The 25201-nt window shown below is 33.7% G+C and overlaps 1 protein-coding gene across 1 annotated transcript in view; it reads right to left on the bottom strand.

The window, feature by feature from the left end:
* LOC6039352 (E3 ubiquitin-protein ligase RNF19B) overlaps positions 1-25201 on the bottom strand; it is a 119377-nt gene that overhangs the window by 55018 nt on the left and 39158 nt on the right. Inside the window, 4 exon segments of the mRNA XM_038248914.1 lie at positions 1643-1846; positions 1849-1926; positions 1929-2301; positions 6480-7489. Of these exon segments, the coding sequence (XP_038104842.1) occupies positions 1643-1846; positions 1849-1926; positions 1929-2301; positions 6480-6707 (883 nt within the window). The 5' untranslated portion in view covers positions 6708-7489.

Below are 25201 nucleotides of genomic sequence, written 5' to 3'. Positions count from 1 at the left end.
TAAATTCTTAAATTCTTAAATTCTTAAATTCTTTAATTGTTAAATTCTTAAATTCTTAAATTCTTAAATTCTTAAATTCTTAAATTCTTTTTTTTAATTTCTTAATTCTTTATTTTTTTAAATTTCTTTATTCTTAAATTTTCATTCTAGTTTTTTTTTAATTTTGGAAGGAATAGAGTTTTTGATTGTTATAATTTCGAGGTTTTCGTAAATTTGTGTTTACGAATTTCTATATTTCCGATTTTTAAAGCTTTTGGAATTTCGACTTGTACATTCGTTTCGAATTTTAACATTTGTGATCTATTGAATTTATAAAAACTTTAATATTAAAATTATTTTTCAATTCTGCATATTTTTGATTTTGATTTTCCAAATTTCAGATTTTTGTTGAAATTTCCTTTATTATTTAAAAAAAAAAGTTATTTGAAATTTCTTTTTCTTTTTTTTTTGTTTTTCAGTAAGAACATAGGTATTTGTATGATTTTTGTCTAGTTTAATTTCACTCAGATTTATTTCATTTTGGTCCCGCGAGTGTGGATCAATCGGACAGCGCAGGGGACTCGTAATCCAGAGGTAGCTGGTTGGTACTAGCAATAAATAGTTGGTGACACGATGGCCGACATCTATAAAGACAACTTCTTTCTTTTTACTCCATTTCGACCAAAAAACTAAATCTGTCCTTTTAATTTCATTATTCTGCATTTTGAGATTCGCGGGAATTTTAAATATTATTATATCCAATACAAAATTATTTAAAACATTTTTAATTATCAGTCGCATTCTAAAAGGAAAATTACAATTCTTTGATTTTTTCATCAAAACATATAACAAACAAGCACCGCGCGAAGAAACGTCAAACGGAATCTTTCCGTTTCTGTTACTTTTCAGCTGCGTACCGCTTAAGAAAAATCTTTTCGTGACCCTTTCCTTGGCCGTTTCTTGGGCGTTTTTATATGGAGTTTTGCGTTCCTTCCGATCTGCATACCAGTCTTAAATGTTAGAAGTCCCTAATTATAAGCACAACTGATAGCTAATTGATGATTAATGCTTAACACCTGCTGACACAGCACTTAACATGCGCAAAATTACTTATAATTAATCGATCAAAGTTCCACCCGGCTAAACGAGGGTTAACAAGGTGTAACCGAAAGCCACCCGGGCGATCCATTCCCTCGCCGGCATGTGTGGCTCTGTGTCAGCGTAACGTATTGAAAAGTAATTATTTCACCTTATTTTCATTGCGCGAGGTCGCCCCAAAGCAAAAACAACTGGCTAAAGTCGTGATCCGGCGGCGACACAGCGCCACCGCCGAGGACGATAATTGAGTCATTTAAAAAGCAATTGATTTATTCGTCCCAAGGTGGAGACACTTTTGCTCGGAGGGGCCATCCTCGTGGAGCCCCGCTTGGAGGAAGATTTCAAGGTTGCGTCTCAAGTGTCAGCTCGGGCCGTTTGTTTTAATTCAGTTGGTTGTGTAATTACAAGCCGGCGTGCGTCATTCCCGGAGAAGTGGGTGATGATAATTGATGCCCAGGGTAAACAAGTCGTGGAATTCAACTCGGGAATGCAATGCGAACGTGTGGGTCTTTAGGACTAGGCATGCGCTTTCCTGGAGATAAAACAACATCAACAACTCTCTTACTATGGTGGGAATCTTGGCTAATACTACCGGACGGTGCTCTGGTGGGACTCTGCCGGGAAGCTCGGGCCGCGTCGCACGTCTGGTCCGGGTGCCACTCGGCCTTGCAGTGGTAGCAGAACTGGACGTCGCAGCCGGGCCGCTCGCAGCGTATCCGCGGACAGCTGGCACAGCCGGTGGCGACGACGGCGTAGCTGCAATCCGGCCGGGACACCAGCGCGAGTCGGGATCCGCCAGCAGCACTCGACGCACCATAAAGTCTTCGTATTTGGTTATGGCAGCGGGGACGCCTTGAGCAGCGTTTGGATGTCAGTCGGGTGCATCGATTCCGGACACTGCGGGCAGCTGATGTCCGTCCGGCTCTCGGATATCTCGATCCTCAGGTAGTTCTCTAGGCAGCTTCGGCAGGCGTAGTGTTTGCAGTTGAGCAGAGCGTAGAACTCCTGGCCGACCGGGACTGTGTCGTAGCAGAGGGGACATTCCTCCGGTGATTTGCCGGCACCGGCTGTGGCCCCCGCCGCCGAGCCGGACCCGGCCGTGCTCTTGCTCTGCAGACTGCTGGACGACTTATGACTATTTGGCGTGAGTTTCGAGGTGGAGGTGCCCCGGTCCAGGTTGCCCGGAGAGTTGGCCGAATGTTGCGAAGTGGAATCGGAATTGTGCTGTGTGTGGAGGAGAGAAAGAGAGAGAGAGGGAGAGGGAGAGAAGAAAATAGTTGTAGTTGAGCTAGTTGTTCAAGGTTTCGAGAGCCGGGGTCAGCGAAGCGTTTAACTCCACTTAAGCGATGGCTGGGGCGAATCAAAGTATAAATTAGTGTCGGCTTGCGGTGAAAAAAATGTGACCGCCCCGAGCGTTATTGTGCCGGATCATAAAGTGCATCGATTGACAGATTTTTCGAGTGCACGTAGGTTACGGTCAATGGCGAGCTATAACAATGCGCCATGAATACTTTCACAGAACAAAGCATTTATTGTCTTGCATTTTACGATTGAAAATAAAATCAATAAACGGGCACAATTAAGCCATAAACAAAACCCACCGCCGATGGTCACGACCTTTGAATCTGGGAAACAATCGCGCGACCGATATTGCGTCCAGAAATTCAGACAAGGTGTCAACGAGGGTTCGCACATTTGCTTGATATCAGCCCCAGACACTGTTTCTCCGTGACCGATGCGATCAACTCCCGGGTGCAAATACCCCGCCGAACCCGTTTGTTTTATTTCCAGTGCGATAAGAGGGTAGTACAGGGAGGTTTCGATTTTATTGTATCAGAAGTTGTATACATGTTAATTTACATAAACCGTGGTCGTCCCGACAAACTTCTTATGATTTAAAATAATCTGCTATATCATTTTTTTCATATTTTCAATACCCTCAATTTATGCCAATTTAAATCGATTTCCAATTCTCGCTTACTTTTTCAAAAGGTCCTATGTACATAGGAAACCCATGGCGCGTTGGTGGTTTTGAAAAAGTAATCTAGAATTCAGAACAAAAAAATTAACGCCATTATTTAAAAAATGGTGGCAAATAATATCTTGATAGAACAAGTTGATTGTCCACGCTCCATACAAAAAAGATTTTTTTTGTATGGACAACTGTCCATACGGTTTATGGATGGTCCCTATACAATTTTGCGCGTTAGTCATTTAAAAAAAATGTTGACTCCGGTCTAACCTAGAGGGTTATGTCGTTAGCTCAATTCAGGTGTAGGAGTCGTCCCCCTGGGTCCTGCCTCGGTGGAGTCGGTGGTAGGCAGTTGGACTAACAATCCAAAGGTCGTCAGTTCGAATCTCGGGGTGAATGGAAGTTGACGTGTAAAATGAGGTTTACAATTGCCTCAACAATCAAGCTTTCGAACACCTAGTTTCGAGTAGGAATCTCGTAATCGAGAATGCCAAGGCAATGCTGTAGAGCGAATAATTTGATTTTCATTTAAAATGGTCCAGTCAGCGATGGAATAATCATCATCAAAAGAAAATCTTTGGACGTTCATCAAGAGAAAAAATCCAAAAGGAGCATGGCTCTTCTCTCTCGCACGCAAAATCGCACGAAAGATCGTTAAAAGGAATCTAAAAAAATCATCATCTTGATTATTCGGCGGAACATCTTTTTCACTACTACGCAAGCGAAAATGATTTTTTTTTGTGATTATTCCATCCCTGGGTCCAGTGAATACTCGAAAATTTGCATCATGAAATGGGACTCGATTCGATTTGGTGTCTTTGGCAATGTTGTAGGTTCTGACTAGGACTTTAAAAAAAACCCATTTACCTTGTTTTTATTAAATCACAAAAAGTTGAAATCTTAAAATACGTATTTTTAAAATTTTGTAAATTCAACTCAGGTGTAGGAGTCATCTCCCTGGAATTAGTAAAAGACAGCCTCAGTTGAGCAGTTCTCTCAGATTTCGGTCATTCGATTTTTTTTGTTTTTTTTTTTAATCCGGCTGAAACTTTTTGGTGCCTTCGGTATGCCCTAAGAAGCCATTTTGCACCATTAGTTTGTCCATATAATTTTCCATACAAATTCGGCAGTTGTCCATACAAAAATGAAGTATGAAAATTCAAAAATCTGTACCTTTCGAAGGAATTTTTTGATCGATTTGGTGACTTGGGCAAAATTTTAGGTATGGATACGGACTACACTATAACATACTGGAAAAAAATTTACTCGGTAAAATTTTTTTTGATGATTTTTTATTTGACTTTTTGTCACTAAAACTTGATTTGCAAAAAAACACTATTTTAATTTTTTTTAAATTTTTTGATATGTTTTAAAGGACATCAAATGCCAACTTTTCAGAAATTTCCTGGTTGTGCAAAAAATCTTTGACCGAGTTATGATTTTTTCAATCAATACTGATTTTTTTAAACATCGAAAAATTGTACGCAAACATTTTTCAACTTCATTTTTTGATGTAAAATCAAATTTGCAATCAAAAAGTACTTTAGTGAAATTTTGATAAAGTTCACCGTTTTCAAGTTATAGCCATTTTTAGGTGACTTTTTTGAAAATAGTCGCAGTTTTTCATTTTAAAAAAAATATTTTTGAAAACTGAGAAATTCTCTATATTTTGCTTTTTTGAACTTTGTTATTAACATTCATTTTTAAAAAATAGTGCACATGTTTGCCCACTCTTGAAAAAACTATTTTTGAAAAGCTGAGAAAATTCTCTATATTTTGCTTTTTTGAACTTTGTTGATACGACCCTTAGTTGCTGAGATATTTCCATGCAAAGATTTAAAAAGCAGGAAAATTGATGTTTTCTAAGTCTCACCCAAACAACCCATTATTTTCTAATGTCGATATCTCAGCAACTAATGGTTCGATTTTCAATGTTAAAATATGAAACATTCGTGAAATTTTCCGATCTTTTCAAATAAAATATTTAAAAAAAAATTAAATCAAGACTAACATTTCAAAAAGGCCAAACATTTAATATTACGCCCTTTTAAAATGTTAGTTTTTGTTTAAAATATCGACATTAGAAAATAATGGGTTGTTTGGGTGAGACTTAAAAAACATCAATTTTCCTGTTTTTAAACCTTTCAATGGCAATATCTCAGCAACTAAGGGTCGTATCAACATAGTTCAAAAAAGCAAAATATAGAGAATTTTCTCAGCTTTTCAAAAATAGTTTTTTCAAGAGTGGGCAAACATGTGCACTATTTTTTAAAAATGAAAAACTGCGACTATTTTCAAAAAAGTCACCTAAAAATGGCTATAAGTTGAAAACGCTGCACTTTATCAAAATTTCACTGAAGTACTTTTTGATTGCAAATTTGATTTTACATCAAAAAATGAAGTTGAAAAACTTTTGCGACCAATTTTTCGATTTTTTGAAAAAAATCAGTATTGATTGAAAAAATCATAACTCGGTCAAAGATTTTTTGCACAACCTGGAAATTTCTGAAAAGTTGGCATTTGATGTCCTTTAAAACATATAAAAAAATGAAAAAATAGTGTTTTTTTTTGCAAATTAAGTTTTAGTGACAAAAAGTTAAATAAAAAATCACCAAAAATTGTTTACCGTGTAACATTTTTTTCCAGTGTAGTCCGTACCCATACCTACAACTTTGCCGAAAACACCAAACTCCACTCACAATCCAATGGTCGTCAGTTCGAATCCTGGGGTGGATGGGAGAATGATAAAATGGCGCCAAAATCAGACCACTACTGTACAACTGCTCACGATACTCGTCGTTTACACCGAGTCAAGAACGTTCGATCCATGCGCGTATTGCACGCGATGGGTGTAAAATAAAAAAAAAACCCGTTGCTGCACACGTACGACAATCGGTGAATCATGGGACAAGGTTAGCCGGCATTATCTAGCAAGGGCGATTTGCTTCGGATTTTATCTTTAGATAATTTTATAATTTAAAACAGAACATTAAAAAAATGTCTTTCAAGGCAAGTTTATGTTCTGGCAAAAAAATGTCTTTGTTAAGTGATTATTTATCAAATCAAATCAAGTGGATACGAGTTCACAACATCTCGATAACAGCCTTATCAAAATGGCTTTGATCTAAATCGCTTCTCCCTCCATGTATGTCAACAAATTTGTTTTGTTCGTCCTGAAACCACACCAATCAACTAATTCACGAACCACAAAAGCCGTAAACAAATAGCCAATAAACGACACGTGTCAACAATTATTGTTGCTGCTCGCTTCGTCTTCGGCGAGAGGTCTGCCGTTGGAGACTAGTTCGCTCCAGCAAATATAATTAATTGAACCATTTAACCCGACCACAAAACAAATGGTGCCACCCCCATTGCCAGCAAAAAAAAAACTGTTGAACCAATCTAGAAAGTTTATGGGTGTCTTTCTTACCTTATTACTCCCACTGGACGATCCACCGTGCTTGTCATGATGCTTGCTTCCGCTGGGTCCTCCCCCGCCGGACCCACTTCCACCACCACCACCACTTCCGCCGCCTTTTTCCACATCGCACAGCCTCTGGCCGAGGGGAGGACTCCCCCGGGCAGCCCGGGCGCCCTGCAGCAACAATCGCCGTAACGAAAAGTCGAAATTGAACGAATTCCTGCTGGTTCGACGCATTTTCCGGCTGTGTTTTCCTCTTCTAGATTGTAGCAGACATTCCACCCACCATCACACTAGGAGCACACAAAAACCGCAAGCTTATTGTTATCACTAATGAGCAGCCGCACTGTGGGCTGTTGTTGACACTCTTCAGAACGCTGTTGTTGTGTGTATCGGAGAAACAGCTGATCACAACAGCGGCGTTTGTTTTGACTTCTGCGCCGGCTACGACTCCGACGACGTAGCACAAATTCTTGCACGCGCCGCACAAACACTCTGCATTCAGAACTTGATAGCGCGGGACTCTTGGCACATCAACACACTTCAGCAGGCAATAATAAACCCCCTCGCAAATTCCAACGCTAGCTCGCGAGGCTTTTCCTTCACGTAATCTATCTATCCAGCGCCACACTGAGGGAGAGTCGAACTATTCTGCCGACTAAAGCCGCTACACCAGAGATATATCACGGCGGCGGCGTAACGTTGAAAACTGCGGGGATTCCACACCGCTGGTGCCTTTCAGCTGCGTTGGCGAAATATGATAATCGCACACTTTTCTTCTCTTCTACAATTTCACGAGGCAGTACGACGACGACGACAGCGAGCTATTCACGGTGTAATGTTGTTGAGGTCGGTCATGTTCAGCTGCGGCTGAGGACAGCTTCGTCGTCGTCTTCTTCTTCTTCTTGTGTACGTGGCTTGGCTTAACACCCTCCACTCCAAAATGCAAATGTCACTTCTTATCACATGCACGTTGCAATTACTTGACAAACAGTGGGCGATTGGCAGCGAATCCTTTTCTGAAAAAAAAAAAGCGACAAGAAAAACAAATTAGATATTCGTTTCGTTCGTTTTCGTTTTCGTTTTACGGAGCAAGGTGGGGGACGCGGCCTCAAGTCAGTCCAAGTCCGGTTTCTTGTGGAAAAAAGGGTAGTGGCCGAACTAGTATTGCATACCAAATGAACACCACCGGAAGATATAGGGATCGGGAGGGGAAGGTGAAAGAAAATTAGTGTAGGTGTGAGTAGTAAGAATTTGGATGACTTGAGCAGTTACGTTAATCTAACTTTAAAACTGAATATAGGAAATCTGAAATTATGATTCAATCAAAAACTCAATTGAGATTTATACAAAGGGAACCTATGATGTATTTCAAATCTAAAGGTAATCAAATAAATTAACTGGAAAATGAAAGATGAAAACTAACTTGTCAGGGGCATTTTTTCTGGACCCCGTCCTGTCGCGTCCGTCAGTAGTCTTGTCGTACACTGCAACTAACTTTAATTTAACTAATCATTTATGTCCAATTATTCATTTCAGAAAAACTAACTAACTTGAAACAACAACCTCAACTAAACTGTCTGAAAGTAACTTGAATCTCAAATCCCCGAAATTTTAATTACAAAGCCAAACATTTCTTTGCCTATTTTTAAAACCTGTCTTGCTGCTTCCAAAAACAATAAACATTAATGAAACGTTCATATTTTACAAGTTGAACACTCGTTGTTAAGACGAATATTTCGTGCCTTCCATTTCATTAGGGCACACAAGCTCTGCAAACAAGAGTGTATCCCTATCATATATCTTATGTAATTTGAGTGAAAGAGACACAATCCTGTTCACACCTGTGTGTCCTTTTGAAATGTTAGGCTCTATTTGATCGTCAAAACTCCAGTAGATCCTCGATTCGCAACAATGATCGATACAACCATAATCCGAAAATCGTTAGTTCAACAGATTAACGAATTTTGTCCGATATCATTTCATTATTGATTGATCGAGACTCTATGGATTTTTTGACAATTCAAAATGGTTAGTATACCACTTCAATTGAAATCAGAAATTCTGATAGCATTACTAAACTGGCTTACACATAACTGAAGTCTGGAATTATTAAACAACCTAGAAAAAGTTACAAAAACTAACTATTCCTCCCCATTATCAAACAGTTTTAAACCTGTTTCTAACAGATTTTACGAACAAGAATATTGAGACTCGAATAAAAATTTCAATATCTTGTAATTTTACATATTATAAAAGCTGTGATTTCTATCAACACAAGTATATAAATATAAAATAAATGTGTGATATATATCAACATCGGAAACCATCTTGGCAAATAGCCCTGAAACGACGGCAACGTGTGGTTCCATCTCCAGGGAAGAAAAACAAATTAGATATTCAGTCTGAAATCAGTGAGATGAAAATTGATGTCAGACGTAACATGTGACAAGCACGTAACCATCGAATCAGAGCACGCCCTTTTCAAATGTTCTACCGGATGCCTTATAAAAGTGAGTTGGTATGAATTGCCCACCAACCCAAGCGACACACATTTACTAATGATGGCGGAGGCGCAGCGGAAAAATGGTAGGGGGGATCGTGCATTGTTATGCGCGAATGAATCACTTGCAAATTGTGGTCGACCTAGAATCTAGCACAACAGACAACCGGGGAGAACATTGACTGGGGAAAGCTCGGTGCGAGGAAAAGAATGAATTATCTCGTTGCCAGGAATGTGTGTGTGTGTGTGTGTGTGTGTGTGTGTGTATTAATGCGCTGCACATTCTTTGCGTGAGTGAGTTACTTAACGTTTCTAGGGAGACATTTAAAACGGTTTGTTCTTATTGCCAAAGTTTTAAAACACATTTGAAGACCTTCCCCCCCCCCCATCGTGGGCAATTTCCATACAAAAAAAGTTTTATGTATGGAGCGTGGACTTTATTTTGTTAAGCAAATCATTTACTTTTGGAATTTGAAAAAATAGGGAACTGAAAATACAGTATGGCATGTAGACAAAATATTGAACAAGTGCAGCATTCTCATCAGGTGCTTGTACCCTTTAATTAACAGAAAATCAAAGCTTTCTTTGAAAAATAAGCTAGCAGTTTACAAACAAATAATTTATCCCGTTATTAAGTATCCAGTACCTGTTTGGGAGTGGTGCGTTAGAACTCATAAATTGAAGTTCCAGTGTGTCCAAAACAAGGTACTCAAAATGGTTTTGAATGTTCCTGGCTGGACAAGATCAAGTGAGGTTTGAAATTTAGGGAAAATGTGCTATTTCTGAATACCCCTTGATTCAAGGATTGGTTTAATTTATGGTTAGTTTAAGTTAGGTTTAGGTTAGATTATGTTTTCTTATCATTTTTTCCCCCATTGTACCTACATGGTGTCGATCCAAATCCCAAAATAAAATTCCCTGACTTTTCCCTGACCTCTCCAGACCACCAATTTTATTGTATTTTCTATTTTTACTAACATATTGTAGGGAGCGTTTTTATGGTTATTAAAAACTTCAATGACTTTTTATTTGATTTTGTAACGATGGATTCTGCAAAAACTTAAAAACTTTTTCTTATTTTGTCAATCTTTTTTTCTTATCGAACATCCAATAATAATTAATAATTAAATTGTTGCAAATTTCAAATTGCGATTAGTTAATTTCACTTCATTTCCTAAAGAAAATTTAAAATTAAAAGTTTTCCAAAACAAAAGCAATTGAAAATTTGAATTAAAGTAAAAAGTCATGTTTCATTTTAAAATTGTTTTCTTTTGCCGAATTTTCAAACGAATTAGGCAGATGCAATTTTTGATTGTGTTTTTATAGAAAAAAACTAAAGGTTTTGAAGACAAAAACTTGAAAAAATAAGAACCTTAAGAAAGTTAAAAAAAAACTGAAAAACTCAGAAAAATACAATTAAATGAGAATTTTTCAAGTACATGTTTACTGCTTTAAAAAATTTCGAAATCTTTTTCAACAATGTTTGTATTTAATGTTAACGGTTTTCTGGATATTTGAAGAAAACATCTTATTAAATAATTTTACAAAAAAATATTCTTGCTATAAAATTTAAAAAATGTACCTTGACCAGAGCCTACAGACGGTCATTCAAACGATCAATACATATTATAAAAATAAAAACAAAATACAGAGCAGGTTGTAGCTTTTCAAAAAGTCATTATTTATCAAACTTAGATATTTGGGTGTTTTGGAATAGATTCCAAAATTAAGCTCGATCTGACCACGGAACTCCTCCTTGTAAGCCCTTGAATGTTGTTCAAGAAATATATAAAATGCAGTTGTACAGTCCCTAAGAAATCTGGGATGCTGGATCTTGACAGTCTGGACCCAATGCCTGATTTTTCTGTTACATTCTTATAATAATGTATTTTTGCTCGGATTTAGGTAAACTAGAGGAAAAGCCAAAACCTACATTTCGGCAAAAAATAAAAATTTCAACATTTAGAAATTTAGATCTAGAAACTGAATCAAATCTAAATAAAGAAAAATAATAAAATTTAAAAATTGTAATAAATTCTCGATCTAGAGATTTTAAATTTAAGATACAGTTCATTCTCGATGATCCTACCAAAGCGTCACTTTAAAAAAATCGAAGCAAAGTTTCCTACATCTTCTTTTCAAAATTTCTCTAACCGAAAAAAAATAACTTCAAAAATACTTTAAATTTTATCAGGTTTTCTGTAATCTAAAATGGTAACAAAAATGGCCATCAAGAACCTAGGAATTTAAGAATTAAAGAATTGAAGAATTTAAGAATTTAAGAATTTAAAAATTTAAGAATTTAAGAATTTAAAAAATTAAGAATTTAAGAATTGAGGAATTTAAGTATTTAAGAATTTAAGAATTTAAGAATTTAAAAAAATAAGAATTTAAGAATTTAAAAAAATAAGAATTTAAGAATTGAGGAATTTAAGTATTTAAGAATTTAAGAATTGAGGAATTTAAGAAAACATTTTTTTTGTTCTCTTGATTATTTTTTTTTTATTTTTTATTTTTTAAATTTCTTTAGTTTTTTTTAATTTTAAATTTAAAAATTTCAGATCTTTTAATTTTTTAATATGGTTTTTTTTTGGGGTTTTTGATACTTTTTTCCTAATTTTATTTCCTAATTTCTGAATAATTCAATTTTGAATGGTGGAGCTGTAATTTTTTAATGTTTTGATTTTTTTTTAATTTTTCTTCAAGAATGTTTAAATATAAAAAAAATATTTCTACTGGTTGATTCCCATCTAAAATTCAAAGGCGGAGGCCAGCTTCTGTTGCGTCCAATCATTTGGGAATTGGGATATAAGCACAGTACACCCACTGGAACATGCCCCAATAATAATTTGGTGAAATGGATTGTTACATCCTAATGTCTGTATCTTCAGGAAAAGTTTAAAATATGATTAAGATTCACAAGATTAAAATGGAATGTTTCCAGTATAAAAGAACACCAAATAAGGGTAAAAACATTACTTAAAACATAAAAGAAATTAAATATTCAGAGTCAGTATGTTTCAAAATGATTTGAGTGTAGTAATACATTTATTTAGGAAATCTTCAACAACATTTAAAAACAAATATTGCTTCATCTTCATCTTTCGACGTTTCTTATTGAGAAAAACAAACAAAAAATTTCGGAAGAAAATTCTATTGACAAGAAATCGAAGTTTTTGCACTCAACGAAAAAATAACAAATTATCCTGATTCTTGATGATATTTTTCTTAATAATTTGAAAGTAATTTTATCTCTCTCAATAATGTTCTAATCAAAATTGCTACCGTGCGAAATCCGAGCCAAATTCACGCCGTCCGTAACAACCCTGTTTATTTCATAATTTTTTGTTTTATTTCTATAATTCTTGAAAAGAATTCTTTAATTTTTAATTTAATTTCACCATGACTATTTTGTTTACATTTTAGATTACACAAAATTAGATTACTTTGGATCATTTTTAAATCATAGTTCAGTTTAATTTTGAGAAAAATAAAAATTTTGATAACGAATACTAAAGTGAAATTTTGGAAAATTTTCTAACCTTACGTTTTTTTGAATTTTAGAATAAGAATTTAAAAAATTAAGAAATCAACAATTCCAAAATATCAGAATTTTAGAATTTTCAAAATTTAGAATCTTTAAGAGGCAGTATTTGTAGATTCTGCTCGGTTTGTTCTAGAGGTCGTATCGAGTTGCTCCGATTTGGATGAAACTTTCAGCGTTTGTTTGTCTATGCATGAGATGAGCTCATGCCAAATATGAGCCCTCTACGACAAAGGGAAGTGGGGTAAAACGAGCTTTGAAGTTTGAGGTCGAAAAAACATTAAAAATCTTAAAATTGCTCGCATTTCCGTAAAACTTCTTCAATTCCAACTCTCTTAGATGCATTCGAAAGGTCTTTTGAAGCACTTCAAAATGTGCCATAGACATCCAGGATTGGTTTGACTTTTTCTCATAGCTTTTGCAAATTACTGTTAAAAATTGATTTTTTTAAAACCTTAATCACTTTTGGCAACAGCCTCCAACACCCATACTCCCATAATTCAAAAGTTAGGGAATTTCATGGACTATAAGCCTACGGTATTAACTTTTTGGCCAATCGCAGTTTTTCGATTTTTCTAGAACACACATTTTACAACGTTAGTTTTTGCTCTGTAGGCCTCCATAGCGGCACTTTTTGGTCTCAATTTTGACATATTCGGAATCCTCAGAAAATTTTACATTAGATTGAGGTGTTGGAATTTTGAATTTGATTGGAAAAAATGCCATTTAGAATTAATTAAAATATTATTTAGAATTTTGTCGGATTAGGGGTAAACAAGTTTTCGCCTACTTGAAACAGCATTTGACGTATTGATCATAGGGTAAATAAGATCTATTTCTTTTTTCAAAAATGTTTTATTTAATTATTTTTTAAATCAAAATTACAACTCCAATACTTCCAACTTACGTGAAATTGACCGAGGATTCCGAATATGACAAAATTGAGACCAAAAAGTGCCGTCTTCTTGGCCTACAGGTCAAAAACTAACGTTGTAAAATGTTTGTTCTAGAAAAATCGAAAACTATGAGAAAACTGCGATTGGCCAAAAGTTAATACCGAAGGCTTATAATCCATGAAATTCCCTAACTTTTGACCTATGGGAGTATGGGTGTTGGAGGCTGTTGCCAAAAGTTATTAAGGTTTTAAAAAAATCAATTTTTAACAGTAATTTGCAAAAGCTATGAGAAAAAGTCAAACCAATCCTGGATGTCTATAGCACATTTTGAAGGGCTTCAAAAGACCTTTCGAATGCATCTAAGAGAGTTGGAATTGATGTGGTTTTACGGAAATGCGAGCAATTTTAAGAATTTTTATGTGTTTTGGACCTCAAACTTCAATGCCCGTTTTACCCCACTTCCCTGTGTCGTAGAGGGCTCATATTTGGCATGAGTTCATCTCATGCATAGACAAACAAACGCTGAAAGTTTCATCCAAATCGGAGCACCTCGATACGACCTGTTTCACATCGGTGAAAAATTCGAATTTTTAACTCTTGATTTTTTTTAATTATTCAATATTTCTAAAAAAATGTATGATTTTATGTATGGTCCCTATATGCTGAGCAAACGACTAATTTTAGAACAAATCTCTGGGGCAACTGCCTCATATTGTCCCACCCTGTGTGCGCTAAAAATTTGTAATTTTCAGTTAAACGCAAATCCCAAGCAAATCCAAATTATTTGATTTTTAAACCTAAACATATTGCAAACAAGCAACGCGCGAAGAAATGCCAAATGCAACTATCCGTTGCCAATATAAAAATTCAAATAGTATCAATGTTGCAAAGTTTGGCCTGGAAGACATTCAAATACATCATCAAGGGCGAATTTTCAAAAAGAAATGAAATTTTGTAGAAATATTTTTAAGATCATCGAAATTCCATGACCCAGCTTAAAATTCCCTGACTTTCCCTGACTTTTCCAGGTCAAATAAAATTCCCTGACATTTCCAGGTTTTCCCTAACTTTTCCAGAAATCGACACCATGACCTAGTGTTACAAAAATGATAAATCATGTACTTTAAAAGTTATAAAAATGAACAGTGTTTAAATCACGAAAAGATGTCACCGGCTCCGTGGCTTAATGGTTACGGCTTCTGTCTCACAAGCAGAAGATTCAGGGATCAAATCCCGGTCGGTTCCTTTGAAATTTGGAATCATGAATTTGAACTTTGAATATGAACAAAAACGAAAATGAATTAGGCGGGATTCGAACTCACGCCTTAGGATTGGTGGTCTGGGACGCTAAGCAGTCGGCCATCAGAAGGTCTACACTCTAGCAGTGAAATAATCCGTAGTGTTGAAACATGTTATCTTCTCATATTAAATACGCGCTGATCCCTGATTTGCCTGACGGGATTGGAAGTCTAAATATAGATCGAGTTTCCTTCAGATGCTTGCTTCTATGTTCAGGCGGGGCCGAACAATGCCCAGCGACCTCGGAATTGGACCGCAAGGAGCATTCTGAAACGGGTCGTTGGAAGCAGCGCGAGGGCTATCACCACCTAATACCCGGGACTGAGATAAGTTGTATCAGCATTCGGCATATACAAAGTCTGATACAAACTATACTTTCCCATAATTTCGCTACCGGTTAGCGGGTATTGGATTGGACCACACACACACACACACACACACACACACACACACACACACACACACACACACACACACACACACACACACACACACACACACACACACACACACACACACACACACACACACACACACACACACACACACACACACACACACACACACACACACACACACACACACACACACACACACACACACACACACAGTGTTTAAATCACGAAAAGAAAACTAAAGCTGAAGAGCCACAGCTGACCACTTGTTATGTAAACCAAATGTAATTATTATAAGAAAGATTGAATAAAGTATATTTAATTCAAAAAATAAATCAGAAAATACAGTATGTAAAAACGTTACTTAATCCACTCTTAGTGGATGGCGCCTTCCTCACATTTAATGGGTGCTATCCAAAATCCAAAAAGTGCGTAAATAACACTTACGTGCTTATAACTTTTGATAGGTTGTCAAATCTTCAATGTCTTGGACGCGTTGGAAAGGTCTTTTAAATACCTTTCTGAAAATGTATAGTATGTCGGATTTTCTTACAAAAACCACCCTTTTTGCAATCTTCCGGACTTTTGTTAAAATTGTTTTTTAACATAACTTTTGAAGTACTTAACTGAACTGCATAATTTTTAATAACGACTTATGAGACCCCAAGACCGATCGAATGACGCCAAAACGGACAAAATCGAAACAGCCAATGTCGAGATAATGGAGTGACAATTTTTTGATCAACATCCCACCACACACACAGACATTTGCTCAGAATTTGATTCTGAGTCGATAGGTATACATGAAGTCTAGGAGGTCGTATTGAGAAGTTCATTTTTCGAGTGATTATATAGCCTTTCCTCAGTAACGTGAGGAAGGCAAAAAGGATTTGCATCCTTTGGGGCACTATGTACATTTTTTGATGAAACATGTAAACAATTTAAAGTTTGACAGAAACCTAGTACTACGTTTTGTTCAGGAACTCTTGCCGAACATTTTGCCACAAAAAGCTTGACTGATTATATATAAAATTGACTATAAAGTTTACTAACTACTTAGTATAAAAGTTTACATAACTCTGGAAATTCTACATAAAACTTATCGAAACTTAATTTTTCAAACTTTTAATTTAACGAATGTCGAATCCACGTTTTTAAATACCTAGGTAAAAACGTTGTTATGGTTTCGTTTGAACAACCTGTCAAAAATGTATGGACTTTCGTAAAAAAAATTCACGTGGATCAAACTTACTTTTTGCCCAGGTATTGAAAAACGTGGGTTTCATAGAAAACCTAGATGATTGGGTATAAAAAGATCGGAAGATCGGTGTTATACTCACTCTAAAATGATTGTTTAGCAATTCTATGGTAATATATTGACATTAAGTTAAATCAAAAGTTTGAAACATTAAGTTTAGATAAGTTTTATATAGAATTTCCAGAGTTATACAAACTTTTATACTAAGTAGTTAGTAAACTTTATATTCAATCCAAATTATTTTTTTAATTTCTTTCAAGGATGCCTATTTGGAGTTGGGGTGCTGGATTTCTGGTGATTTGTCAACAAATAACTTTATTTATGTTAATTTTTCAAAAGGTGTACAAACTTTTTGCACCTTTTTGATTTTTGTTATAGTATTTGTTATACAACTTTTTTATGGAAATCATCTTTTCATGAGTTTTTTGTAGCAAAATGTTTGGCATGAGTTTGTGAACAAAATGTAGTACTAAGTTTCTTTCAACATTAAATTGTTTAGATGTTTCATCACAAAATGTGCATAGTGCTCAAGGGGTGTAAATGCTTTTTTTACATACTGTATGAGCTTGAAAACTATTAACTGGTATTTGAATACTGACATCAATGCTTTTGAATAGTCTTGATTAGATAGTTGCTATAGACACTCCCAATTTTCAAAAACAAATTTAACACTACAATTTGTTGGAAATTCAATAAATTATATTTATAACAAGTTTAAAACTATTCAATCTTGGAAAAGTTCTTTTAAAAGGTCGAAGTTTGATAAAGAACCGCGGTTCTTTTTTGTAAGCCATAATTCGTTCCCTCTTTTAAAATAATAATTTTGAGAGAGATGACAATAAAACCTACATTGTTTTCTCTGGAACTTTGAAAATCGGGCAGTTATTTCCTGAGATACAGCGTCACAAATAGAGGGTGACGAACGAGAATTCCCGGGAATTTTTTTTCCAGGAAATCGACCATTTTTGGACCTCTCGATTCCCGGAAATTCGGTCGAGACTCCCGGGAAATTTGAAACTTATAAATATCGAAGCAATCAGAAAAAAAAAAAAACAAAAAAATCAAAATTGTTTAGGACATTTTATGTTCAATGTTCGATGTTCAGTTCGAATAAACCGATGCTTCTCTAATCTTATTCAGAATGTGTAATTTTTAACTTGTCAAAAATTCCAATAACTATAATTAAGAGAAGCCCCAAAATTGAGGACCCCAAAATTTATATAAAAAAATATTTAGCAGAGCCCCAGGAATGAAATAAATATTTTTTTTTATTTTCATTTTTTTTATTTCTAAGAAAAAGCTTTTTTCAAGCTATGTTCGATGTTCATATCTTCCCTCGAGCATAGCAATCCTCATAATCTTGTTTTTTTTTTTAACATTTGGGTTTTCCTGATAACTGTAAATAATTCTTCAATGAATATTTACAGTTGACCTTGAAAAATAAAAAAAAAACAGATTCATTTGTTTTATTAGTCATTGTTTATCATATTGCAAAATCCTCGATACTGTGAAATTATGAATTAGTTTTTTTACAAAATCTAATATCAAGTTTGTGCAACTTTAAAAAATCACTCAGTGCGAATTAAGATTCATAAATATTTTAAACTACAATTTTGAGTCTTAAAAAGCAAAATAAATCATTTTGTATTTGCTGATTCAGAAAAAATCAAAAGGTTTTCTATAGTCCCTTAGAATAAAAACGCTACTTGAATTAACGTTTCATAGAATTAATATGAATAAATTGTAACTGAGTTCATTGAAAAGAAACAATTTTTACTTTTCATTTTAAATTTTTGGCACTATTGGCATCCCGGAAAATGGCCAAATTCAACTCTCGATTGCCGGGAAACGGAAATCTCGAGAATCGTCACCCTCTAGTCACAAAGAATTCGAATCATTAAAAATCGTTTTTTTATGTGTCACCTAATGAGTCTGTAATTTTCAACCGCTGAAATCTCGAAAACTATTGGTCAAACTACCATTGTTAAACAAAATGAAACTTATGCGAAATTTTCTAATTTTGTCAATAACAATATTTCAAAAAAATTATAATTTGGTCTAAACTATGAAATTAGGAAAATTATCTGTTTTTAAAACTTTTCAAAAGAAAAGTAAAGTAAAAAGATGTTTTTCCAATGACCCATGGGAAGTATCGGGGCCGCATTTACAAAGCGGGTTTAGTGACTATTTCTTAATTCTAGTGTAATTTTCAAAACAAACTATGAGTCATGCAGATATATCTAGATAGGACTTTTTGAAAATTTAATCTAGAACTTATTGTTAACATATTAAGGTCAATGTTAACATCCCATAGGTCGCCTTCCCTAAAATGTCGTGATAAGGTCCAGCTTGTGATGATACACAACCTTCCAAGAGAAAATATCATCAGTTGTGTTGGTCCGAGCCGAAATTTGAACCCCGATCTACCGCTTACAAGGTGGAAGCATTACCACTAGGCTACGTGGCTCGGTCCAAAAGGAAAGCTTGTTTTTTTTTATTTAAAAATATATATATTTTTTTGAAAAGATCAGAAAATTTCAAAAAAGCTTTAATTTTTAACATTGAATATCGGACCTTTTGTTCCGAGATATCGTCAGGTTAATTAGGTGACACTTTCAAAAAATCCATTCATTTCATAACACTTAAATTCCAAATGCTGGTTATATCGGCTATACAGCAATCAACTCCAGCTGTCACCAATACAACTTTCAATCTGTTGTTTTCAAGAAGTCACCTGTCCTTGGTTTAATATAATTTCCGTCTTCCGGTAAAACATCTTGCCAAGTTGATGCGCAAGATGAAGTCTCCAAGCGGCGGACGTGTGCCATCTTTACGAACTCTTCATATGGCATACCTTCACAAAGGTATATGATGGGAGGGGGAAATCCTCCATTTCTCCGCCATGGCTGAAGGTCGAGCAGGGTTTAACTCTGAGCATTTCGTAGTATTTCCAAGTTCTTTGAACTAGGGCACTACAACCCGCGCGGTATCCGACCATTTAAGGGCACGACAACTTTTTTTTCCATCTCGAATGATCTACTGACCTATCGGTGACCACCCGAGAGAAGTTCACGTGGACGGTCGGCGTTGTTGTTCGTACAGCGACTCAGACTCATTACGCGTGGACATCCGCGGGGTCACCTTTGCCTTATTAGTTTGAGTGCGCTGTCCGATTTGCGTGCAATTCTGCAGCGGTTCGCCGGAGTCGCTCGAAGGAAGGTGAAGAACTTGACTGTTGATGCATATTTAATTGTCGTCCATTTAGGGGGCGCACTCGCACCAACTTGACACAGTTGCTAGCCCTAGGAGCTATACCCGCCAGTTGAAGTGGTTGTTTTATTTTCTCGACATCTTTGCTGCTCGCTCGTGAACTTGCTTGTAAACATGGCGCGCGCGAGATATTCTAAAGAGCTCTGGTGGAGAGTTGTTTGAAGTCAAGGCGAATTGCTGCGTTGGCTGGTGGCGGCGGCTTGTTTGGACGAGGGATCCACCGGCGTGTTCTCGTGCGTTCGATCCGAGAGAAAACTAGATCTTTAAAGTCACGTTCGCAATTGCCGGCCATTGCGGCGTTGTAGACTTTAAAGTGCCGGACACCACCAGCGCGCCACTAGTTGGCTGCTGTGCGTTGTGTAGCAGGTGCGATTATACCACCATCGGCAGGTGATTAACGGAAAATCGATCACAAGGACAGCCGTCTGGAACACGTCTCAGCAAGATCTATTGAGTATGTTGAGGGTAGTTACGTGGAGGTGACCCATGTGGCTTTGTTACAAAGATTTTACTTTGTTTATTACATTTTTGATTATAGACATGTACTTCAACATAATGTTTGCTTTCTGTTCAGTGTTCTATTATATTACATGTAATTTTATGGTCCAAGTTTCTAAAGTATATTATACATTTCCATAATTTCGCAGCCGGTCAGCGGTTGTTGGAACGCCACACAAAGTACAGGGTTGTTACGGAAAAGTCGAAAAAAAAATCCGCGCCGACCCCAAAACCCAATCCGCGCGAAATCCGCGCTATATAAAAAAAAATCGCGATAAACATAGAAGAAAGTAACATAATGAATTTGAAAATTTTAAACGAAAAAAGAAAAATACAGAAAGCATTTAGATCAGAACCGTTTTTTTTTTAGCATTTCTTGTAACACTTTAAATATCGTTGCTTGGAAAACAAATTCAGGAAAAAAAATAAATTTAAAAATTTAAAAACTTAAAACCATACAATACATCACCAAATTATAAAATCTAGGGATTTTGTACTTGATAATTCTCGCCAATATTTTACTCTGGAAAATCGAAACACGAAATTTCTATTATTTTCTTCTCTAAATTTCTCTAAATGACTCTAAATGAAATATGACTTCGAAAATGATCCGAACTAAGAAAATGGCAAAAAAAATAATTTATTTATTTATTAATTTAAAAATTTAATAATTTAATAATTTAAAAATTTAAAAATTTAAAAATTTAAAAATTTAAAAATTTAAAAATTTAAAAATTTAAAAATTTAAAAATTTAAAAATTTAAAAATTTAAAAATTTAAAATTTAAAATTTAAAATTTAAAATTTAAAATTTAAAAATTTAAAAATTTAAAATTTAAAATTTAAAATTTAAAAATTTAAAAATTTAAAATTTAAAATTTAAAATTTAAAATTTAAAAATTTAAAAATTTAAAATTTAAAAATTTAAAAATTTAAAAATTTAAAAATTTAAAAATTTAAAATTTAAAATTTAAAATTTAAAAATTTAAAATTTCAAAATTTAAAATTTAAAAATTTAAAAATTTAAAAATTTAAAAATTTAAAAATTTAAAAATATAAAAATTTAAAATATAAAATTTAATAATTAAATAATTAAATAATTAAATAATTAAATAATAAAATAATTAAATAATTAAATAATTAAATAATTAAATAATTAAATAATTAAATAATTAAATAATTAAATAATTAAATAATTAAATAATTAAATAATTAAATAATTTAATCATTTAATCATTTAATCATTTAATCATTTAATCATTAAATCATTTAATCATTTAATAATTTAATAATTGAATAATTGAATAATTGAATAATTGAATAATTGAATAATTGAATAATTGAATAATTGAATAATTGAATAATTGAATAATTGAATAATTGAATAATTGAATAATTTAATAATTTAATAATTTAATAATTTAATAATTTAATAATTTAATAATTTAATAATTTAATAATTTAATAATTTAATAATTTAATAATTTAATAATTTAATAATTTAATAATTTAATAATTTAATAATTTAATAATTTAATAATTTAATAATTTAATAATTTAATAATTTAATAATTTAATAATTTAATAATTTAATAATTTAATAATTTAATAATTTAATAATTTAATAATTTAATAATTTAATAATTTAATAATTTAATAATTTAATAATTTAATAATTTAATAATTTAATAATTTAATAATTTAATAATTTAATAATTTAATAATTTAATAATTTAATAATTTAATAATTTAATAATTTAATAATTTAATAATTTAATAATTTAATAATTTAATAATTTAATAATTTAATAATTTAATAATTTAATAATTTAATAATTTAATAATTTAATAATTTAATAATTTAATAATTTAATAATTTAATAATTTAATGATTTAATAATTTAATAATTTAATAATTTAATAATTTAATAATTTAATAATTTAATAATTTAATAATTTAATAATTTAATAATTTAATAATTTAATAATTTAATAATTTAATAATTTAATAATTTAATAATTTAATAATTTAATAATTTAATAATTTAATAATTTAATAATTTAATAATTTAATAATTTAATAATTTAATAATTTAATAATTTAATAATTTAATAATTTAATAATTTAACATTCCAACGCCCAAGGCTCCAAAAAAGTTGGAACGGTAACTTCAACTCAATGGATCTCGGGCATAACTCAACCAATCAAGATGATTCTTCTTTCCAGTAATTTGTTAGGATGTCTAGATGATTCTAGAACTTTGCAGAACTTAATTTGATCAAATCTGTAATTTTTGCGACTAAAAACATCGTTCCACCTTTTTTTTTCGCGTACAAAAAAAATTCGCCAAAAATTCCGCGGAGGCAGTCGTTTTGAAAAAAGGTGGAACGATGTTTTCGGTCGCAGAAATTACAGATTTGATCAAATTAAGTTCTGCAAAGTTCTAGAATCATCTAGACATCCTAGCAAATCACTGGAAAGAAGAATCATCTTGATTGGTTGAGTTATGCCCGAGAACCAGCGAGTTGAAGTTACCGTTCCAACTTTTTTGGGAGGCTTGGGCGTCCGTGTAAGTTGGACATGCGTTGGGCGTTCCAGTGTTAATAATTTAATAATTTAATAATTTAATAATTTAATAATTTAATAATTTAATAATTTAATAATTTAATAATTTAATAATTTAATAATTTAATAATTTAATAATTTAATAATTTAATAATTTAATAATTTAATAATTTAATAATTTAATAATTTAATAATTTAATAATATAATAATTTAATAATTTAATCATTGAATTATTTAGTAATTAATTAATTTTAAAATTTAATAATTTGATAATTTGATAACTTAATTATTCGTACTTTTTTACGTTTTTTGAGTCTGTAAGTTTTGGCAATTTCAAATTATGAATTTAATTTTTTTTTATTATTTGAATATGTAAATTCTGAAATTCCAAATTGTTGAATTCCAGATTTCTTATTTTTTTTAATTTTAACATTAAATTTCGCTTTTAGATTTTGTGGATTTCGTCATGCTGTGATAATTGGGAGTAGAATCAATTCTACCTGAATTAGAGTTGCAACAGAAATTTTAATTTTTTTAATAAACCAAAAGCTTTCATTTTTTTTAATTCTGTAATTTTTCAAATTTTGTTATTTTGATTTTAATAAAATTGTTATTAATTTGAATTTTTAAGCAGATGTTTTAAATTTATAAAACAAATCTCAATACATTTAAAAAAATCGCTCCTTGAAGATTATTTCGAAGTTTCGTATTAAGAAAAAAAAATCAATAATTTTTAGAAGAAAACTTTCTTCATTAATAACTGCTTAGAAATTGATGTTTTTGAACTCAACGAAAAAGATTGAATTTATTTAATTCCTAATAATATTTTCCTTTGTAATTTGAAAGAAATTCTATCGTTCTCAATTATTTTGTTTATCGAAATTGCTATCCGCGCGAAATCCGCGCCTGAGCAAAATTAGCCAGCAAATCCGCGCCAGATCCGCGCGATTCGCGCGATCCGCGCAGGCCGTAACAACCCTGAAAGTATGGCTATATCGCATACCTTAAAGACTGTTTAAGACTTATCCAATACTTCTCTGGATCAATCCACAACATTATTGCAAAAAGAAATCGAAATTGTCCAAAGACTATTAGATTCCGGTTTCAATCAATTGTCCGACGTTCGTGCGGGAAGCCCCCCTCAGGGGGATGATAACTTCCTCCGAAACCTCAACCTCGTGGTAGACGGCAATGCCCCCTGACGTGTCGAAAGCCCGCCATGATAATATAGCTGGCCTTCGATGTCGGCTATGGGTCCGACCCAAGATCTGCGCGCAGTTGGTGGAGCAGATGAAAAATAATGCTTCGATTAAGACGTTTAGAGAAAGTGGTTATTGCACTGGGCTCTACGAAGTGTACAACCTCTGGTTTTGTCGCGCAAAACTCCACAACAAGTTGAACAGGTTGCTGGAACATCAACTCTGCATGCTGCAGCAGATGCAGTGTGAAGAAAGTTACCATTTACTCAATTTATCTTTGACATGTAGACGAAGGCTGCAATGCAATCAAGTGTTGTGTAATCGAAATCACATTTTCAAGCTTATCTGTTAAAATTTCACGCTACAAATTACAAAACTATGACCTCTACAACTCCGTCAAATGCTTGCGAATTTTCGCAAATAAATCAAAACACCAATTTGAATTGGGGCCATCTGGGATTCCTCGAGCTCTCCGTCATCCTCATCACGCAACATCGAGCAAACAAATAACTTTTATTTTGTTGTCATGATTATTCCACAAAGTGGCCCGGAGCCGAAGAGTGGTGGTTTGTGTCAGTTCATCACCATCCCATCATCATCATCGTCGTCGTCTTCTTTTTCGCATGTGTTATCTAATTGACCGTGACACCGAAAAACGACGAAAACAGCGTCGTTTGTGCGGTAAACACAGCTGATTCTCTCCGCGTTGGCTGAACGAGTCGTCGACTAAGTTTTGCTCTTCATTGTAAACTTTGAATGGCTTAAAAAAATCTTGATACAAAATTCAAACTTCAATCCTTCAAAAGCTAAAATAAAATCCGTTGTAAATTTGTGAGCTCACATTGAGGGTCAGCGCTTCTCCCAATGTTGGCAAAGAATCTGGCAGCGTATCAAACAAACTCTACCTCCACACAAACCTCTACCAGGTCAAATTGTCCGATGTAAACACCTCGGACAATCTGGTCAACACGTGTGTGTGTTACCGATAAGCCGTCGCGGCCCTTACGTCATCCAGCACAGCAAACAAGTCTAACAGGGTTAACGGGGTGAGATGTGCTCCACTAATGTCCGCTGAAACTGGCCAACACTTACACACTCTTTGATTAATGGTGTGTGGCGCTAGAGATTGATCGACCCCGTTTTAGCCATCTAGTCATTGTCGCCGTTGACCAGCCTTTAACAGTTCGAGTTTTGTTGCACTTGTTGAAGGGCTCGACGACAAAGTCGAGTGGCAAGAGTTCAGTGAAAAAATGTACCAGGGTTCGAATTGAATTAAAAGGGCAAGCGCAAATTCTGATATCTA

Source organism: Culex quinquefasciatus, chromosome 1, assembly GCF_015732765.1.
Source record: "Culex quinquefasciatus strain JHB chromosome 1, VPISU_Cqui_1.0_pri_paternal, whole genome shotgun sequence".
NCBI classification, from domain to species: Eukaryota; Metazoa; Arthropoda; class Insecta; order Diptera; family Culicidae; genus Culex; species Culex quinquefasciatus.
Note: the sequence above shows the minus strand (reverse complement) of the source record. Positions and strands in the feature narration are given on the sequence as shown.